Source organism: Phyllostomus hastatus, unplaced genomic scaffold, assembly GCF_019186645.2.
Source record: "Phyllostomus hastatus isolate PE091 unplaced genomic scaffold, TTU_PhHast_1.1 phas_contig_38, whole genome shotgun sequence".
NCBI classification, from domain to species: Eukaryota; Metazoa; Chordata; class Mammalia; order Chiroptera; family Phyllostomidae; genus Phyllostomus; species Phyllostomus hastatus.
The window spans coordinates 35,557,006-35,576,478 of NW_025333869.1; the positions used below are offsets into that span (position 1 = coordinate 35,557,006).

Sequence of the window (19,473 nt, forward strand, 5' to 3'; positions counted from 1 at the left end):
TTAAATATATCCTTTAAATTTTAGTATCTCTCCTTAATTAACTTTTTCAGGATTTAGTCACAAGTTCATAATTATTGTTTCTATCCCTGCAATAAATGTGTAGCTATATTCTCTATTTGTCCTTTCTTTTGTATGTCAACCCAGTATGCCCAAAGTGTCTTCATTATGAACTGCATTAGTTTCCTCTAAATTTTGGTGCATTGTCAACAAAATTATATGTACAGGTTATTGGTCTACTCCTGGAAGAGATAGTGACAAACCAATTAGCTATCCTGACAAAATGACTGGATTTCCTGGAATACTTTGGGAAACTATAGCTGTCATATGTGCATCAGTCTTAAAAAATAATAATAAAGCTTATAATTTTCCCCAAATCACAAAGTTAATAAGGTGGCAGAGGTGGGAGTCACAGATGCACAGGCTCCTCGGTATTCCCCTCCATTTATGCACCTGCCTTTCCTGGACTGCTTTCATTGAAGCAGAAAGAGAATGCCCTGATGGAGAGAGACTGTTTTCTAAAGCATTTGAAAGCTTGGGTCTACTCACCTCTTAGCCTTAGTGTTCCCACTTCAGTCCTTCAGGGATGCTCTCTAAAACTGGAACTACTGAGTCAGAAACATTTTGTATTCAGCAAATAAAGATGTAGCCAACCTAGTTTCCTGCTTGGAATCTTCCTTACCAGTTGACTGCTACAAGTCCAAGTTACTTTTAATGCTGGTGTTAACTAATCTAGTATGTTATGTGACTATTAAACTTAGAATATAAAACATAATTTCTTTTTTTTGTTTCTATTTCCATTGTTTCCTTCATAAAATTTCCATACAACTTTTAAATTTACATTTTCACCTATGTGAACCCAGGAGTCTATTTTAAAGAGTTTGAGAACTTCTCAATATACTAGTAGTCCTGCCTAATAGATGTGCAGTGGTATTTGGCATTTCTTCTGACATACAGAAAGTTATGTTCTACATATAGCATTCCACTGCCCCTGTGAGTCCTGAACCAACTTCAGACAAGTCTTTGTTTGACTGAGGTTGTTTGCCCTCTTGTGGTAATATACTTAAACTAAATGCAAAAGTGATGATATAATACAAATAAAATCATTTAGTTGAATGGATACAAAATATGGATCTTAATCTTGTTTTCATAAGACATTTTATTGGGAAGGCCTAACTATCCATAAAGTAAAATAATCATGCAAATAGATTACTGGGAATTTTAAGGTACTATAAATGTGCTTTAATATTTACCATGCAAGAGGCATAATCATATAGATTTGACATTAACAATTATGACTTGGGAACTATGTTAATAAACACTTTAAGCATGTTTTCTATAATGGCAAAACTGCTTCAGGAAATACTAGAGAAGCTTTTCATTCTGGCCAATATATTCTTGTTTATTAGCCAAAATGGAGAATAATGCAGGACAAGGGAAAAGTTACATAAGATTATTCATGTTCAATTCATGTTTTCCTATAAATTAGATCATTTCTTCAGTTAGAATATTTACACAAATTAAGGTGATATTTAGACACCATATATGATAAGTTTTGCCCATAATACAGAATGGAGGCAAAGGAATTGTTATATAATTCAGACATTTAAGAGGAACCCTGTCTATAGATTTTGAATACTGAGTTCTACACTAAATATTGCAGGGCAGTGTACAGTGGCACAACACAACTAGATAACTACATTTTTAGGGATTAGTTTTTTTATTTGTAAGAGATATGTCTTTATCTGTACTGGGAAAACAGAAGGGTGTATAGATAAAACATTAAATGTTTGCTGTATACCCATTATCAGCCATTCTAATATTGAAGAGTATTTGTTTTTATATTTAGTAGCAATTGCAGTGCTTCATCTATGTTTTCTACCCCTTTATTTCAAAATCATGGGTGGAAATGTCTTAAAAGCAATTGGCCGTCTTATCAATCAAGGAGATAAGAGCCTTCTGAAATCCTGAAGCAATTACTGCCCTTTAGGGAACATGTCCTGGCAACATATTGTTGTGGGAAGGCAAACGGTTTTGACGAGAGATGTTACCCAATTGTTATTCAAGGTAAATGGCAAGAACATGTAGTAGTTAGAATGCTATGTCTAAACATCTATGCATTACCGTATGTCTTCTTCGAGCCAGTGTGCCAAGAGAACTGCTGAAATTAAACTCATAAATTACTTAAAGAACTTCTCAGTGAAGAAAACTTGGAAATATTTCATGTTTGTAAGGTAGCCATTGAGCTTTTTTCCTTCTATTATTGTAAACTTATACATTATTTTTTAGCATGATTTTTTTATGCAGTATTTTTACTTGGTATTTTTTACCAACTATCGCTATAAAGGTAGAATATTCTGTACAGGCATGGACCTATGGCATGGATAATGGGACAAAGACTAGACAAGGAATGCCTTAAGTTTCTGGTGTTTTTTTTCTCAGACCTTTTTTCACTTGCCCTATTGTTACATGTCTTGCACTGGACTATATATTGGCAAAACACCTATGACATTCAAGTTCTCAAAGGGTACTATTATACAGAAATGTAATAACACATAGAAGAGGGAGTGAATGAAGGTAAAAGGGAAGGTAAAAAAGACATGATGCAAAAAGCAAGTGGAAAGTGCTACCCCACAGATTCTCAAGAATTATGAAAGGATTTTTAATGATTTGATTCAGTGTGAACAGATGGTATTTTCTGTTTTGCAGAAGTCCACAAAAGGAAGATAGGATACCCATGGCGGATGAGTACTATGAATACAAGCACATAAAAGCCAAATTGAGACTACTAGAGGTCCTAATCAGCAAGCAAGATGTGGCTAAAACAATTTGAAGTTCAAGAAATGTTTGTGATAACTTTCATCCAAGAAAAAGTTTATTTTCCTCTGCTATTCTTGCTGAGTAAGTAGTTTTGACATACTGGAAACTGAAGCACTTTAGTGGTAGTATTAGCTATTTTTAAGAAGGGATGGCAAGTGTAATTATAAATGATGAAGAGATTTAAATGGGGGGAATATAATATGTAACAGTATAATTAGAAAAATAAAATTCAATGTACTCTATGCCAAGGAGAAAACTCACAGTCAGTATATTTCAGAAAACACCTAATATTTTATCAATTCTAAATAATACATGGCATCCACTTGTTCAATGGGCCACTTGTTAGAGAAAGTCTAGTGTCCAAAGATTGCTTATGCTGATTTATGGGAAAAAACATGATTTTTAAAAATCAATGAGAGGAGGAAAAGAAACTCTGCTTTTTAGGTAGGAAGGAATACAGATAGTAAGAATGTAACTTATTTGAAACTTCTAATAGATTTTTAAGTGTTAAAAAAGATCTACTACCTTGTCTCCTATGTCTGCTAGGCGTTCAGTACCCTAAAATATACTGAAATGTGTCACTGCTAATTTTTTATTTCTATATAAAAATAGCACATTATTTTATGTTAATTGAAATTTTACATTTCTGATTACCAAAGTTCATTCTGATAGCATGTACTTTGTGAATTATCTTTGTCTATGATTGACAGATGTTTATATTAAAATAAAATATTGTACTGAAATTTGAAAATAGGTATTTTGGATAGATAAGTGTCTGCAGTATATAGCTAATGTGATCATAGTTATGATTGCTAATCATTTTGTTTACTATAACTAAGATTATATAACTATTTTTCCATTGGGAATATGCATTTTTCTTAATGTTCCAAGGTCTATACTTTGTAAAGTTAAAGAGATCTCTCATGAGCTATAGTTATTCTTCATTCTGTATAAAATGAAAGATTTGAGAATTGTTTGCTATGACACCTTGGAAAAAAAGCCAGAATATTTTATTTGCTTCATCAACTTTAGTGTATGTTGTTTTGTGTTATTTTGTACTAAAACACATTTATTATTTTTGCTTTTGTAAAAATAAGGTCGACATTTTCTCTCTTGTACCAGCCATGTTTGTAGTTCTATTTTCTGTAATATTTAAGCATGATGTTGAGCAAATTCACATTTTCATATAGTCTGGATGGGAAGAATATTGAGTATTTCAGAGGCTTATTGTTTTTGCTGTATTTACCTGATATTTTGTAACTTTTAAGAATCAGAATAATGTCCTTCATAAATTTGTTTAATTGAAGTCACCTACTTGTAACAGGACAGATACACAACTATTTGAGGTTTACAAACTACATCTTTGATAAGGGAAATGGTTTCGTGACATGTACACAATTGCTATTAAAATGTAACTATATATTCTGATTGTAAATATTTTATACAATACAAATAAAATATTTTTCTATTATATTTATTATGTTGAAACACAGTAGTTGTTTCCTGTTAGCTAATATAAATAACATAAATAACACTGTCAAACAACAAGTTGGAAGTGCTGACAATTCTAGGCTTCAAGATTTAACTCATGCTGCAATTACACCCTTCATGCGGTTTGGAGTTATCCCAATATTTGTTCAGTAGATTAAAATGAATGCATATTTAAACACCACTTATAAGCTGTTATTTTGTATTTTGCTAAAGCGGTTTATATAATTGTTTCTGTTATGTTTGGCATAAAGAACAAATAAAAACATTGCAGCATCTAGGCAATAAAGTGTCAGGAGAACAGGATATTTCATCATAGAAAGTAGTGGGAAAGGTAGGGAATAGGAAACACTAAAACAACTCTGAATGAAATTTGAAAAGTGGCAGTTTGCTTTTGGTGCCAGCGACATGAGCATGCTTTAGTGGAAAACATCTGGTGATGAAAATGGACAACAGATGATCAATTCTCCTAAGAGAAGGACAGGGGCTGAATAAAAGTAAGAAAAGGGGGCATTAACGTCCAACACTGATATTACAGGTTTTGCAGCTGGGATCTTTCTTTGCATTTGCCGTAGACAAACTCATGAGCTGATGACCAGTGATTTCTGCCACGGTGCCCAGAGAAAGATCCACGGGGTCAGTGTAAATGACTTCTAAAATGACATCCTGGGCATGGTGGTAAACCAGCACCCCATCTTCTTCTGTGCAGGTCAAAAATTTATTATCCTTGGAATTTAGCTGAGGAAGACGCTGCTTACAAAATTCATCTCCTGGTGATCCCACAGGGGCAATAACAAGAATCACATAATGATAAGCAGTGTACATACAGTAGAAATCCCCAAAGTATAAGTTAGTATTGGGGTTAAAAAGTTTCTCTGCTGCAATCTCAAACCTGTATCTTCCATAAGGTGAATCCTGGGGTGGCTTCCCAGTATTGAATTCAGTGCTGCAGCTGAAGAAGATGCCTTCTAATTTTCCACTAATAGGAGAGCCATGGCTACCACTGTTATCCTTGACAGAAGGCTGCATAGCATTACCATGATGTTCTCTGCAAAAGAAAAGAAATGGTCAATACTTGGTACAATAGCGATAAAGCTACTGATTTACAGATTTGAATGGTGATGGGTCTAAAAGTCAACTGTCTACTATTAAAAGCCTAAATGTTCATCCTATATCACATCAAGAAGATATCTTTGATATTACCTATAGGTAGCTAAGTTCTAGTTTTGACCCTAAGGAAAGGATGTTCTCTTGCAAACTTTGGAGTTCTTTAAAAAAATAAATTTCTTGGTCAGAAAAAAAGATAATTTACATGAATTTTAAAACTACCATGGACAATCCAACAAAAATAAATCCTTATTAGTAAATACATCTTTCCCACTAGTATATTTGAATATATATACAATACATATGATAATTTTTTGCATTTTCCACACGCTCTCTTCTTGGAGGAATTTTTGGAAACATGAAGCCAATTTTATATATAAGGACCTGAAAACAGGCCAGTTCCCACCCAAAGAACAAAGAAAATCAGGGAAATACTGACCTCCAGTGGCCACCTAAAATAGACACTGGCAGTATTCCAGGAATCTAAACCAAAGATGTACTCATTCTATTGCTGTATTTATTTAAAAAATAGCAATAGTGGATATTTTTTGTTTTCAAATTTTATGTTTAAATATAAAAAATACTTTTCTTAGTGAGTACATATATGATCATTTCCATTCAACAGTTGACAGGTATAAAAATTTCTGTTGTATCTCTCATTTTGTACTCTCTAAGTGAATGGTATCCACCATGAATTATATAGACTAAAGGGTAGAAAATTTACCAGCTAAAAGTTATGAACTAAATTCTATATGCAGAAACTATTCAAACAGAAGGCAGGAATTTTTTTGCCCTCAAAATATATAAAAACATATGATACTATAAAATACTTCCTTTAAACAGCAAAGATGCCTAAAATCATTTTTCTCTCAAATTTTTTATTTTTATTTTTATTTTTTGCATTTCCACAGCTTGGAGCTCATTTAAATCTGGAATCATGATCTTGATTTAAGAAAAACTAGGGTGGTATGAAACAAACAACAAAGGTTCCTAATTTTTTTAAAATATCCTGTCAATTTAAGAATTACAGTGAAAACAAGACTTTTAAAAATAAGTTATAGGGATTACTATAATTTGTAATTATTAAGTTTTAGAACCCATATAGGATTTACTATTTTAAAATACTTAATTTCACTTTAAAAAACACATCTGCCTTTTTACTCTCCTGAATTTTTTTCTTACAAATATGAAAGGGTTGTAAACATTGAAACTACCTGTTGGGTAAAATTCTTTTGAATTCTTGGAAACTGCTCCCAGGGGTAAACATGGACTGTCTCAGAAATAATAGCCAAACACCAGAATTCAAAAGTAAACAAAGGAGACTGTCCTCATGAATAATTAATTAAAGATAACAGTTGAAAGATTTCCACTTAGGCATCAATCTGAAAATCCCACATGATTCACCATAATATTTTAGGAAATAACCACTCTTTTATTCTCTTATTTTTAATGCTTTAAAGAGACTCAGAAGAGGAGGAGAAAATTCAGTAGTTGATATGAGACAGAGGCAGTGAGTTATTGAGGATTAGAGGAGTGTGTACATGAAATGCTCATCAATCTAAAATCCTGGGGGATTTAAGATCTTTCACTCAAATAGATAGGAATTGGTATTACAAATGATTATGGAAAGGAATCTAAATGAAGTGGGAAAAATCCCATGATCTAACTTTTTTTTACTTATTTTGGAAAATTAAACCAGAATACAATCAACTATTTCGAAAAGAAAACTAAAATTGCTAGTTCCCAGAACTAGACTGAGAGAAAACTTAAGCCGAGAATTCGGAATGTCATTTAGTAAAGAAAATAAGTATATATATGCTTTTGATCCTTACCGAATATAGTCAAAATATTCTTTGTGCTGGTTACGATAAAAAACAGAAAATTTTAGCATCCGTCCTGCAATCACTTCTGCCTTCTCCAACAGTTGTGTTAGGTGAACTTTTGAATAGTCTGAAAATTACAAAAATGTCTGCTATTAAAAATATATTACCAAAAATACCGACTGCCTACTTTATAAATTGAAGATTATTAAAATTCACCTTTAGAAATTCATCTAATAAGAAACTGCACTTAACGATACAAACATTCATCGTCTTTGTGTGACATAGTTTTCTTTCTACAAAAATATTTTTGTTATGGCTTATGGTTGTTTTTGAGAATACTCTCACATTTTTTCATGCTTTGAAATGAAAGATCCTGAAACAAAAATGTTAATAAGGAATATAGACTCTGCATGATTCAAGTAATGTCAATCAGCACCATACAAGTTTTTCTTCAATTAGCTGATAAATTGAATAAGAAAAGCTTATAACCTGAAAACAACAGCAAATAGAACTTAAGGGATAGAAATAATGATGTTCATTTAATTTACTCTCAATTTTAAAGCTGGCAGGGTAGATTAAATATGGCTTTTTTAATGATGCAGAAACTGTGACTTGTCACAGTTTAATGATTTGCCAAATGTTTATACAATTATTATTTTATTTTTTAATTTTTTTTTTAAGATTTTATTTCTTTATTTTTAGAGAGGGAAGGGAAGGGAGAAAAAGAGAGAGAGAGAGAGAGAGAGAGAGAGAGAAACATCAATGTGCGTTTGCTGGGGGCTGTGGCCTGCAACCCATAAATGTACCCTGACTGGGAATCTAACCTGGGACACTTTGGTTCCCAGCCCGCGCTCAATCCACTGAGCTACGCCAGCCAGGGCACAATTATTATTTTAGAGACTAGGTCTCTGGCTTTTAGTTGATGGTTTTTGGGTATACAAAACTCTTTGAAAGTGTAAAGCATCTCTCAAAGTAACCTTTTCACCAACTCTGAAATTGAGGATGATTGTCAAACTCCTAAACCAGAATGTGAGCAGAAATTTTCATCTACAAAGATTATAAGCCTTTCAAAATAAAAGCAACCTAGTTGAATTGCTCGTGTTTTGTTTACTCACCGCTTCATTGGCTCAACAAACATTTATTTAGATTAGAACATATAATATACTAGGTACCATGCAAAATTGGGTGATCAGGTTAAAAAATAAAGACTCAGAGTCTAAAGAAAACTAAATATATAGACAACCATCACTTATTATGAGGTAAGCACAGGGTTTTACCTATCATAGAGTAAGCTAAAAGTAGATTAGCATGTGGGATTCTGTTTTATATCCAATACTTTGCACAGTACATAGCACACACTATGTGCTCAATAAATTTTGAGTGGAATTTTGAGAGAGATATCCAGATTAAAATATAATTTATACAAAACAGCTTTCCTAAAATTTAGGAGTGGAGGTTATTGATAAAGCTGAGGTAAAACAGTCTGCATTATTTTAATAAACTGAGACAAACTTTAAACAGTTTAAGTTTCTCATACATTTTACTCATGGAAATAAAGATGCAAAATTATTAAAAAATATTGTGGCACATTTAAAAGATGGATTTTCCTTATTATTTACCCCATAACTTCCTTAGAAGAATTATGGGGTATAGTTAAATAAAAGAACAATAGGTAGATCATTGTAAATAAAAGAAGACCTAAGGTTTTCTTTCATATACATAGAAATAAAAGATACTCATACAGTTAAATAGATTATAGAAGAGAGTAAATGTGTGTGTATCGATTGAAAGATGATATCCATACACAGAAAATTTCAGAAGTAGAAATGCCAAAGGTTTTAAGATAAAGAAGAAATAATATTTCACACCTTTCTCTAATGTCACGTGGTAAATTATAGCTCTTTTTAATGTACAACTACTATGATACAGTTCAGTTCCATCAGTCCTATGGAAAATAGTGTGAATTCAAACGTTAGAGAAAATGTGTACGTATCTTACTGTGTCTTACTCAAATATTCCTGGGAAGACAATGAAAGTAGGTGGAAAGAAATGCAGTAAGAGACGTAAACACAAGGATTCCAAAGAGTAATTTTAATTCAGGTAAAAAGTTGATGTGGTATAATAAATCCAACAAGACACATCAAATACAGGTATAAATTATGTTGAGAATTTTTTACTCAATATACTATAGAAATCTTCAGCTATTTCCTTATTGATTACTGGTCTATGATTAATACCATATTTCATCTATTTTAAAATGTATTTTAAAAAACATTTTAGTATCTCTGACATGAGTCTGACAATAAATGTGATACATAAAATGGTGAATCTTAAAATCAATGACATCTTAGATAAGAGAAAATGAGGTAACAGAGATATTTTCTTTAGTCTCAAACATTGAAATCCTTAGCAAACAAGGATGTTGCAATCCTTAGCAATTTTCTCATAGAATAAACAAAAAGGTTAACAATAAAATCAAAATAATAGAATTAAATTTCAACCATTCAGCATATCTATATAAGTTTTATACTCAGTTTTAGATTAAGAAACAATAAAACATGAGATAAAGCAGTACCTAAGCAAATTCTGTGTAAAATAATGCAAGTATTAGGTTGTAGGGAAAAATAGTTGATTTATCTGAAAGATATCTCAGCTGAGAGAAGTTACTAAGCAACCTGCAGTAAGTAAGGCAAACTGTTCTTAAGACTTTTTCTACAAGCTCCTCTATGTAAAACACTCAGCCTCTCTACAATTTATTAAGGAAACAATCACCTAGATAAAGAGGAAACAAAGCAGCATTCTAAGAGGCAGAAGGGAGAATGACAGATGTATTCAGTTAGAGATATCTTTGTATCCCTGCAACACCTATTTTAGTGTTCAATAAATATGTTTCTTGACTGAATGAATAAAGAGATAAATGAAGAGATGAATGCTAACATTTCAAATATAAGAGAATACAGTTTAAGATAAAAGTACAGTTTATAATACAAATATAAATTTATATAAATATATAAATTTATATAAATATAAATTATATTAAATATAAATTTATAATATAAATATAAGAGTACAGTTTAAGATAAAAGGGGATGGGCTTTCCACATCAGCTATCCCAATGCCAAATGGCTATGAGGTTATTTTCTAACAAAGTAAAGGTGCACAAGCACACACACATACTACAAGACACTAAGTTAGAGGTAGGTTTTCAGCACTCAAGTGAAGAAAATCCAGTAACATTTCTGGTGAGGGACAGTCACAGAGATCTGCCTTTTATCCTAAATTAGAGAAGGATTTTTCTGTCAATAAAAAAGAAGAAAGAAAAAGAGAAAAAATAGCTTTCTCAAAATATGCTGAATATATTTCCAAACTGCATCAATTTTCAAAGTTTTCACTTTGAAAAATCAAACTATGCATGCAGCAAAGAACTAATTTAATACCATTATCCAGCTTCTGCCGAGAACCTCAGCTCCTTCCAATCAATTCAACAGTTTGTTCCGTTACACAATGTTACTGGCAATGCACCAATGATTATGTGATACATATCACCTTTTAATTACAAAAAAATTCTTTCTGTAATTAGCTTTCCAGGAATTATTATATAAGATTTTTTCCTTTATTTGTACCTATTTCTCTTACCTGCTGTGCAGAATTCTATAATTTCACTCCATTCAGACACAACATAATCACCATCAACTTGTTTTGAGGCTGTCTGCACTGCTACTGTATACTCAGTTCTTGGGCTCAGAAACCAGTGCCCACGGACAGTCATTGGCAAGGGAACGGCTTTTGCCACTAATTTTGTTGGAACATCCTAAGAAAGGAAGGGAGGAAGGAGGGAGGGAGGGAGAGAGAAGAAAGAAAAAAAGGACATAAGTTAATTTAGCAGTATAACAAAGTAGTTGTAAACATTGTAGATGAACTTATTAAAAGTTCCTCTATAGCTAATGACAGAATTTTCCTGCGTAAAGATATTTAAACATTACTATATTCAAATCTTATTCTGCAGATGTGAAAACTAAGGCCCAACTTGATCAAGAGACATGCATGCCCAAGGTCATGCAGCACAAATGTACTTAGATTTTAGTTTTCTTGATTTCCAGTATAATGTTCTTATCTGTACATTCCTTATACATCTTCCTTAAAACAAGATGCTAATGCTAAATAATAAAACAGAAACATGAAAGGAATAAAATTCAACAGATTTAGTATTTTAAATATTTGCTTAATTAATACTACCCAATAACTTAATGAGTAGCTCATTACTAAATATTTTATATTAAAGGGAGAGAACATTTTTTAAAAAGATTTTTTATTTATTTTTAAGGAGAGGGGAAGGGAGGGAGAAGGAGAGAGAGACATCAATGTGAGAAAGAAATACTGATAGGTTGCTTCTCCTACACACCCTGACCAGGAAGTGAACCTGCAACCCAGGCATGTGCCCTGACCAGGAATTGAACTGGAGACCTACCCTTTCCTCACCTGTAGTTAGTATATATAAATGTGCATATAGAAAAATGAAAAATTTCCAGACAAGACAGTACTTTGAAAATACTTGTCAAGTTAACCTTAGTATCAATATATAAAAAAAGACCATGTCATGAGTGGAAGTACTGAAATATAAGAAAGACTACTTAAACCAAGTTAACTATTATCCTTTTATAGCTACTTCTGAAGGGCGACATGTAATAGGAAAGGTATGTGTTAAGTATACAGTATGAGAATATCAGAAAAGTGTTACATCTCTAAAATATCTAAAGGTTAATTTTCATTCTCAAGCCATAAAGTAAAAGGTTACATAAAGCAATTCTTAGTCCTAAAGTTTTTAATCAGATACCCTATGTTTATAAGGTCTATCACATTCTTCTTTTGACAGTTATAGGGAAAAATATGTGCTTCAGTGAAAATCTTTGCATCACCTATATTACACCCTTCTGCTTATCTTCTTCAGACTCTGTAGGAGCTATTTTACAAATCTGTAATTTGTAGATAGCTGATAACAATTCAGTTATCCTTGTCTAATTACATGCAAATGAATTTTGTTCAGTGAGAGGGACAATCTTTCATTCTACTCCTGCCCTTGCTCCCTCCTCCAACCCCAAACAGTTTTGCCTCCACTCACACATTTATTTCAATATCCTGATCTATAACTGTGTCTTTTTTTGGATTATTCTTTGAACTAGTTGTAATAATACTTCATTAATGAGTGAAATAAAATCTTTAACATATGTTCATTTTTATGACTGTATGAGAGTAATGATTTCACTTTTTTTAACAACATACTTGGTATTTCACTTTCTTACAAAGTTTCCTAGAGGGATAGAGTTTTTTTAAGTGACATATAATTTTTATTCTTCCCAATGTCAAATGAATCATGTAAGTAATTAATACAACATTATTCCTTCTTTCAAAATATCCTCATACTTAGGAAGATTTTAAGATGTAAATATGTGTTAGGATTTTACCTTGTGTTTAAATTTATTGGAGTTCTTGTTCTCTTTCTTGTTGAGGTCAATAAAATAGTGTGTAATACGGTCCTTTGATTTTGAATCCATTTCCCATGAAATCTTGAATGAGTCACATGTAATGTTGCTTATTTTGATGTTACGTGGTACGGGAAGTTCTTCCATTTCAGCTATGCCACTGTCTTGTGATTTGTTCCCTGCAAGAAAACAATGAACAAATAGTTTCCAACTAATAGATTTTTCCAGTTTGCAAGCTGTGTACATATTTCTGAACTCAACTAATTACTAACTCTGAGATTTCTTTTTGTTAATAAAGTAATTTGAGTGGTAATAATAGTAGAAGGTCATATTACCAATAAAAAGCAGAACTAAACTAGTCTTTACCAATTCTACATTTTCAATTTACTTTTCTAATTTCTGCTTCTTCACAGAATAAAAACAAAAACATTGATGATCCATCTTTCTAATCCATAAAAGTTTAGCCCTACAGGTTAGGTTCCACCTGAAAGGCCCCAATAGACTATTTTTCCTACGTGACTAATAATCAATTCTGCTCTAAGATATATATTGAGTATTTTAAGCTAGATGACATCATAAATATTGATGATGAAAAGTCCAGTAAAATTAAAAACATGTTTCTTTAAAAAAATCTATGAGGTATCAGTGACAATCTATGAAAATTGCTTCCTTTTTCTATTTTGGAAACTTATATACAGAAACAGCATGCAATGATTATACTACATATACAGATAATATTAAAGACCATTCTCTTTCAAGTTACTATATAAAGGATTATTCTAGGACTCTTCTACTTGTTGTATCTTGATAAATTTAATTTTGAGTGCTAAAACAGTAACACTAGAAGAGAAAAAGACAATTACCATATTTTTTGGACTATAAGACACAGGGTTTTTACCACATTTTTTGCTTCAATTTTTTTTCTATTTTTCTCCTCTACAACCTAGGTGCATCTTATGGTCCAAAAAATAGATGCACCTAGGTTTTAAAGGAGGAAATTAGGAAAAAAAATATGAAGCAAAAAATGTGGTAAAAAAGTGCATCTTATAGTCTGAAAAATACGGTACTATATTGATTGATACTAAAATCCTGAAGAACTGATTTGACAGCTAGTTACTTTAATGACTGTGTCCTACATTTCCACTAAGAGAAAATGCTACCACTTTTGTTAAGAGTAGGGTGGATGATAGGGCAAGAAAAGAAAACACAGATTTGCCAAGTTTGTTTTATATGTAGGAAGACATGCTGGGTCAAATTTTACTCCACTTATTCTTCCTATGTTCCCTTCCCCCAAGGCAACATAAAATTCAATGCCTTAGAAAAGAAAAAAATAAAAGTAATTATTATTCATATGATAAAAAGTGGTAGGTCATAAATCAGCTACATAACTTGTTCCTTAACAAGAATAAAATAGTGAATATTGATCAGCAAAAATTATAAACAATGAATGTCACCATGTGGCAATATCTACCACTTCCAGATTAGATTATGCTCTCTGCCCTCATACTCCCATTCTAATTATTGACGATTCCCAGTATTATTAAATCTTCAACCCATGTTGTCTCATTTCAAGCTGTGTTATGGCTAGAAGAACCCAATGGCAATTGAAAACTTTATCATTTTTTTGAACAATAGTTTTAAATACCCATATTTCTTCTATGTACTTCCCTCATGCTCCAGTTTCATCAGATTCCCTCTCTAATAAAACTCCCAGAAAACTCAATCCTCCATCTTTTTCTTTCTTCTCTTCCTGACCTCACAGAATCCTTAAAATGCTTTGCCTTAGCCTTTCAAAAGTCAGGGGAAGGGAAGATACCAAGTGAAATGCTTTTAATGGCTTTGGGAAAGGGAAAGGCAATAAATAAACATTAGTAATTTTTGTTCTATTTAGAAAGCTCACAATTTAACCTATTATTCCGATTGCAGTTATGTTTAAAATATAAGTAACACTAACAAAAATCTTTCTGGATTCTAATGGTAGAAATATCTGTAGAACTCTTCTGGATTATGACTGTCCATATTTCACAACTAATTAAAAAAATTTATTTAAGATCATATAGAGAAAAGTAAAGCTATTTTGCCTTTGATCCAATTTAATGAAAAACTTCAATATATTAACACAATATAAAATGCTGTATTTCGCCACTTCTACTATTGTTATCTTCTTCAACCTTAAAATAACACATAATTGATTATTTCCTAGAATTACAGTACTTTGTTTTATACAATTGTTCTTATTAGTAAAACTTGAGAAAAATTATTGAAATGTGGAAACTTGCTCAATTTATTTTCCATTCAGAACAATACAGAGCTCAAATAATGAAGGATTTGTTATATAAAGAATCATTTTTCAAGATCCTTATCATAGTCCCAGTTTTTATTTTTAAAGATGAGTCTGTTACAGAATTGCTTTATTAATACAAACTATTAATTCATACACACAAACTATAAAACACTAAGAAACTTAAATCTCTAAGGCAGGGCAAACAGGTGGCAATTCAACATCCAGAATCAACAGAATGCTTGAAGGAAACTGCAATGTTAAACTCCCATGGTGAAGGGTGAAGGAGGACTGAGGTATAAACCTTTTCAAGTTTCCTCTCCTCATTGAGCATCATGAGAGGTGGCACTCCATTCAAGGGGAGCTATGTGATCTGGTTTTTCAGGCAAGTCAAAACTCTCAAAATCTAGAGAATTGAAAGGAAATAAGTTTTCTATATCTGGATACATGTTACCCAAGGCAGGAACAGAGCCTTTTGCTTTAACAGTCTTCTTGGTCATCTTTTTAGCAGAGAAGGTTTTCTGTCTTTGTCTGAGAGGCCCATTAATCTTTACTGACGTTTTTGTAGCTGGGTTGATAGTTCCCAAGCCTTTCTGAAAGCTTTAGGTAAGAGTGATGGAGCTTCACACATTTTGCCAACATGAGAAGTAGTAATACAACATGAGGTTTTTCCATTTAAAGCTCTGAAAGGCCCAGACTCCAGCTCAGCCCGTCCTTGGAAGCCACTCAGGTACCTGATTCACCATTTTCCTTATCCACAAAGATCACAGAGACCATTCTGGATTAAGTTAGAATCAACAGCCAAAGTTACCCATGACTCAGCCTCTCATAGTCCCAGTTCTTAACAAAGCTACCAGATTATCCTCTATGTGGCTTTCTTACTTGGTCAGAACAGGTAAAGAATTTAACTTCAATTAGTCCTAAATTACATGTAACATCCCTCCTCCTCACACTCTGAGAATCAGTGTTTAACTGCGATTTTGAGATAACTGACACAAGACAATGATTTTGTTTTTAAAATTGGTGAAGCAACAGTGATTTGCATGACACTAATATTCAATAACCAACCAGCACTATCTTAGATGTGTATAATCAAGTGTACTTGCAAATGTAGCTTCCCTTTCTTAGCAAAACTTCATCTTAAGGGTAATTCTAGTTACATTTTAATACTTAAATCCCAAATGATTCTAGTATCTGTTGCTGTACTGTGGATACTACTGAATGAAAAATAAATGACACTTTTATCTGTTCAAAATATGAAAACTTTTCAGAACACTTCAAAAGTACTTTTTTAATAGTAGTAATTATTGAAATGCACGCTGACAACATTGCCAAATCATACTAACATATTTTGTATGGCTCTTCTCTCACAAAAATTAAATTGCCTTACAACAAAATGATCAGATTTTCTTTAAAAAACAGCTTTATTGAAATATAATCCACATACTATATAATCACTCATTTAAAGTGTACAATTAATCTTTTTCCTTTTTGCTCAATCCCATCATCCCCTAATTTTTCCCCACCTCCTTAGCTGTCATCCTGCTCTCTATTTTTGAGTCTGTCCCTATTTTGCTTGTTAGTTCAATTTGTTCATTAGATTCCACATGTGATGAAATCATATGGTATTTGTCTTTCTTTGACTAGCTTATTTCACTTAGCATACTGTTCTCTAGGTCCTTCCAATATTGTCACAAAGGGTAAAATTTTCTTCTTTTTTACTAAAAAAGAGCAAAAAGGAAAAAAGACTCATAGACACAGACAACAGTTTGGTGATTGCAGGGAGGAGAAAAAGTGTACAATTAAATTGCTTTTACTAGCTTCACAGAGCATCCATATCCACAATTATAGAACTTTTGTTTTTATCCAAAAGAAATCCATACTTTAGCCATTATATCCCAACCCTTATTTATTCCCTCTCCTCAGCCATAAGCAACCAATAACCTATTTTTTATCTCTATAGATTTACCTATTTGGACATTTTATATAAATAGATCACATGATATACTGTTATTCATGACTGGCTTCTTTCATTTAGTGTATTTTGAAGTTTCATCCATGTTGTTTAAGTGCTTCATTTATTCTTATTGCCAAATAATATTCCATTATATGGATATACCAGTTTTTGTTTATCTACTTATCAGCTGATGAACATTTGGTTTGTTTCTACTGTTGGCTATTACAAATAATGTTATGAACATTCATGTATGAGTTTTTGTATGGACATGTTTTCATTTCTCTTGGGTATATAACTAGGAATAGAACTGCTGGTTCACATGGTATGTCTTTAGTTTGCTGAGGAACTTTCAGATTGCTTTCCAAAGTGGCTGCACTATTTTACATCCCCACCAGCAGTGTATGAGGGCTCTGATTTCACCACATCCTCATCCATACTTATTATTATCTATCTTCTTTTGTTGCTTGTACTTTTGGTATCATAACTAAGACACCATTGCCTAATCCAAAGTCACAAATATTTACACCTACATTTTCTTCTAAGAGTTTTATATGTATGATTTTAGCTCTTAAATCTAGGTTTCTGATGAAATCTTAGTTAATTTTTGTATTTGATGTGAAGTAGAGGTCCAGCCTTCTTCTTTTTCAGGTGAATATGCAGTTGTTTAAGCATCACTTATTGAAACAGATTATTCTCACTTAATTGCATTGACACCCTTGTCAAAAATCAGTAGGCCATAAATGTAAGGTTTATTTCTACACTCTCAATTCATTTCCAGTGATTGATTCCATTACCACCCTGTCTTGATGACTGAAGTGACAATGTACTATGTTCTGAAATTGATGAATGTGAGTCCTCCAATAATATTCGTTTTCAAGATTATTTTGACTATCTAAGTCCCTTGAATTTCTACATAAATTATAGGATCAGCTTGTCAATCTCTGCAAAGAAAACAGGTAAAATTTTGATAGGGAATGAGTTCAACCTATAGATCAATTTAAGTGGTAAAGCCATCTTAATAATACTGTCTTTTAATTCATGAATATAGAATATCTTGCTGTTAGTTTATTCCAACAAGTTCAGATCTTAAGTGCCCTAAAGGCAACAGTGTTTAATAAGTAAATTTACATTATCAATGAAAACATCACTGCAGATTCACTCCCTTTTAAAAATCTATTATGGAGGTTTACAAGAATACACAAAGTACAGAAAATAACATAATGAATCCTTATGTACCCATTGCCCACCTTCAACAACTATCAACCTTTAGCCATTTTTGTGTCATTTGTTTACTACCTATTTTTGAGTTACTTCACCTTTTACTTTCTTGATAATACTTTTAATATGTCAGCCCTACAGAAAAGTTGTAAGAATAGTACTAAGAGAATCACTCAGATTCTCTAATAGTTCACTCTTAGACCTTCCATTCTCCTCTTTTCTCATTCCTGCAGTCTCCCTGAATCCTCCCTTCTCTTTCCACTTGCTCTAGGATTGGACTTAGAGCAGAATTTTGGGAAATAGTTCTGAATTTTTTTAACTATGGCTAATTTGAAAGTTCTATATTCTCAAGGTTATATAGAAAGGTTCTTTTCTTGTTAATTTCTATATAATTTCTGGGTTGGAAGATTCAGATTTTGGTAGCTGTTACTACCTCAGCTATTTAGAAATCAGATATTCAGTTAAAACAATTTTTACTCTTTGCTAAATTTAATCATTGTTGGAAAGCATTTTTTTTTGTATTTTTAACTTTAGTACAACTTCCTGAAAACCACCTGATGGGATTTATTAACTATAAGAAACTTTCCTAAGGTCACTAAAAAGCAGAATATGATGTCTTTCTTCTCAAAAGATTTTAAAATAAAATTTCTATCTTGGATGACTGTTGCTATACTTTCTTCAGGTGGTTGAACTAAGTAGCTTCTCACATGGACTATGACAAATTATTCAGATTTGTAAAGCTAGTTGAAGATGCTTATCATTTTGCTACTCAGCTATGTGTTCCTTCATATTTATTTGTCAGTCATTATGACTTTCATTAAGTACCAATTACTTACATATCAAAAGGAGGCAACAGAAGAGGTGCAATGATGTATGAACTAGTTCTTGCCCCAAGGATGTAAAATGGGAAAGAATGTAAAAAATGCCATAATAAAAATGATCACACATATAACTGAAAGACCATAGTAAAGGAATCAAGAAATGCTTCAGAAAACATGCGACACTCTTTCTTTGTTGAGAAGTATAAAATTTTTGAGATATAATTGATATAACATTGTATAAGTTTAAGGTATACAATGGGTCATTTTGATATATATTAATATAGCAATATGATTACCACCACAGAATTATGCTAATACCTCTTGTCCCATAATTATCATTTCTTTTCGTGGCAAGGACATTTGAGATCTGGTTTCTTAACAACTTTGAAGTACAATACAGTGTGTAATACAGCACTATTACAATCACAACGCTGTGGAAGAAGCAGAATTTCAATAGATGAAGGCAGTAGTGAAAAAGTGG

At 32.1% G+C, this 19,473-nt stretch overlaps 2 protein-coding genes and 1 pseudogene across 10 annotated transcripts in view; 1 reads left to right on the top strand and 2 right to left on the bottom strand.

Annotated features, from left to right (window-relative positions):
* Positions 1-3,945, top strand: part of FAM13C (family with sequence similarity 13 member C) — a 125,953-nt gene extending 122,008 nt beyond the window's left edge. For all 9 annotated transcript variants that reach the window (XM_045841818.1, XM_045841820.1, XM_045841819.1 and 6 more), the window contains one exon: positions 2,707-3,945. In XM_045841818.1, the coding sequence (XP_045697774.1) occupies positions 2,707-2,830 (124 nt within the window). In that variant the 3' untranslated portion in view covers positions 2,831-3,945. The remainder of the gene's footprint in view (positions 1-2,706) is intronic.
* A 153-nt stretch (positions 3,946-4,098) lies between these two features.
* The window catches only part of PHYHIPL (phytanoyl-CoA 2-hydroxylase interacting protein like), a 46,997-nt gene continuing 31,622 nt past the window's right edge, over positions 4,099-19,473 (bottom strand). Inside the window, exons 2-5 of the mRNA XM_045841828.1 lie at positions 12,698-12,894; positions 10,872-11,046; positions 7,245-7,362; positions 4,099-5,353 (exon numbers count right to left, since the gene is read on the bottom strand). Of these exons, the coding sequence (XP_045697784.1) occupies positions 4,819-5,353; positions 7,245-7,362; positions 10,872-11,046; positions 12,698-12,894 (1,025 nt within the window). The 3' untranslated portion in view covers positions 4,099-4,818. The remainder of the gene's footprint in view (positions 5,354-7,244; positions 7,363-10,871; positions 11,047-12,697; positions 12,895-19,473) is intronic.
* LOC123820848 lies at positions 15,180-15,773 on the bottom strand (annotated as a pseudogene).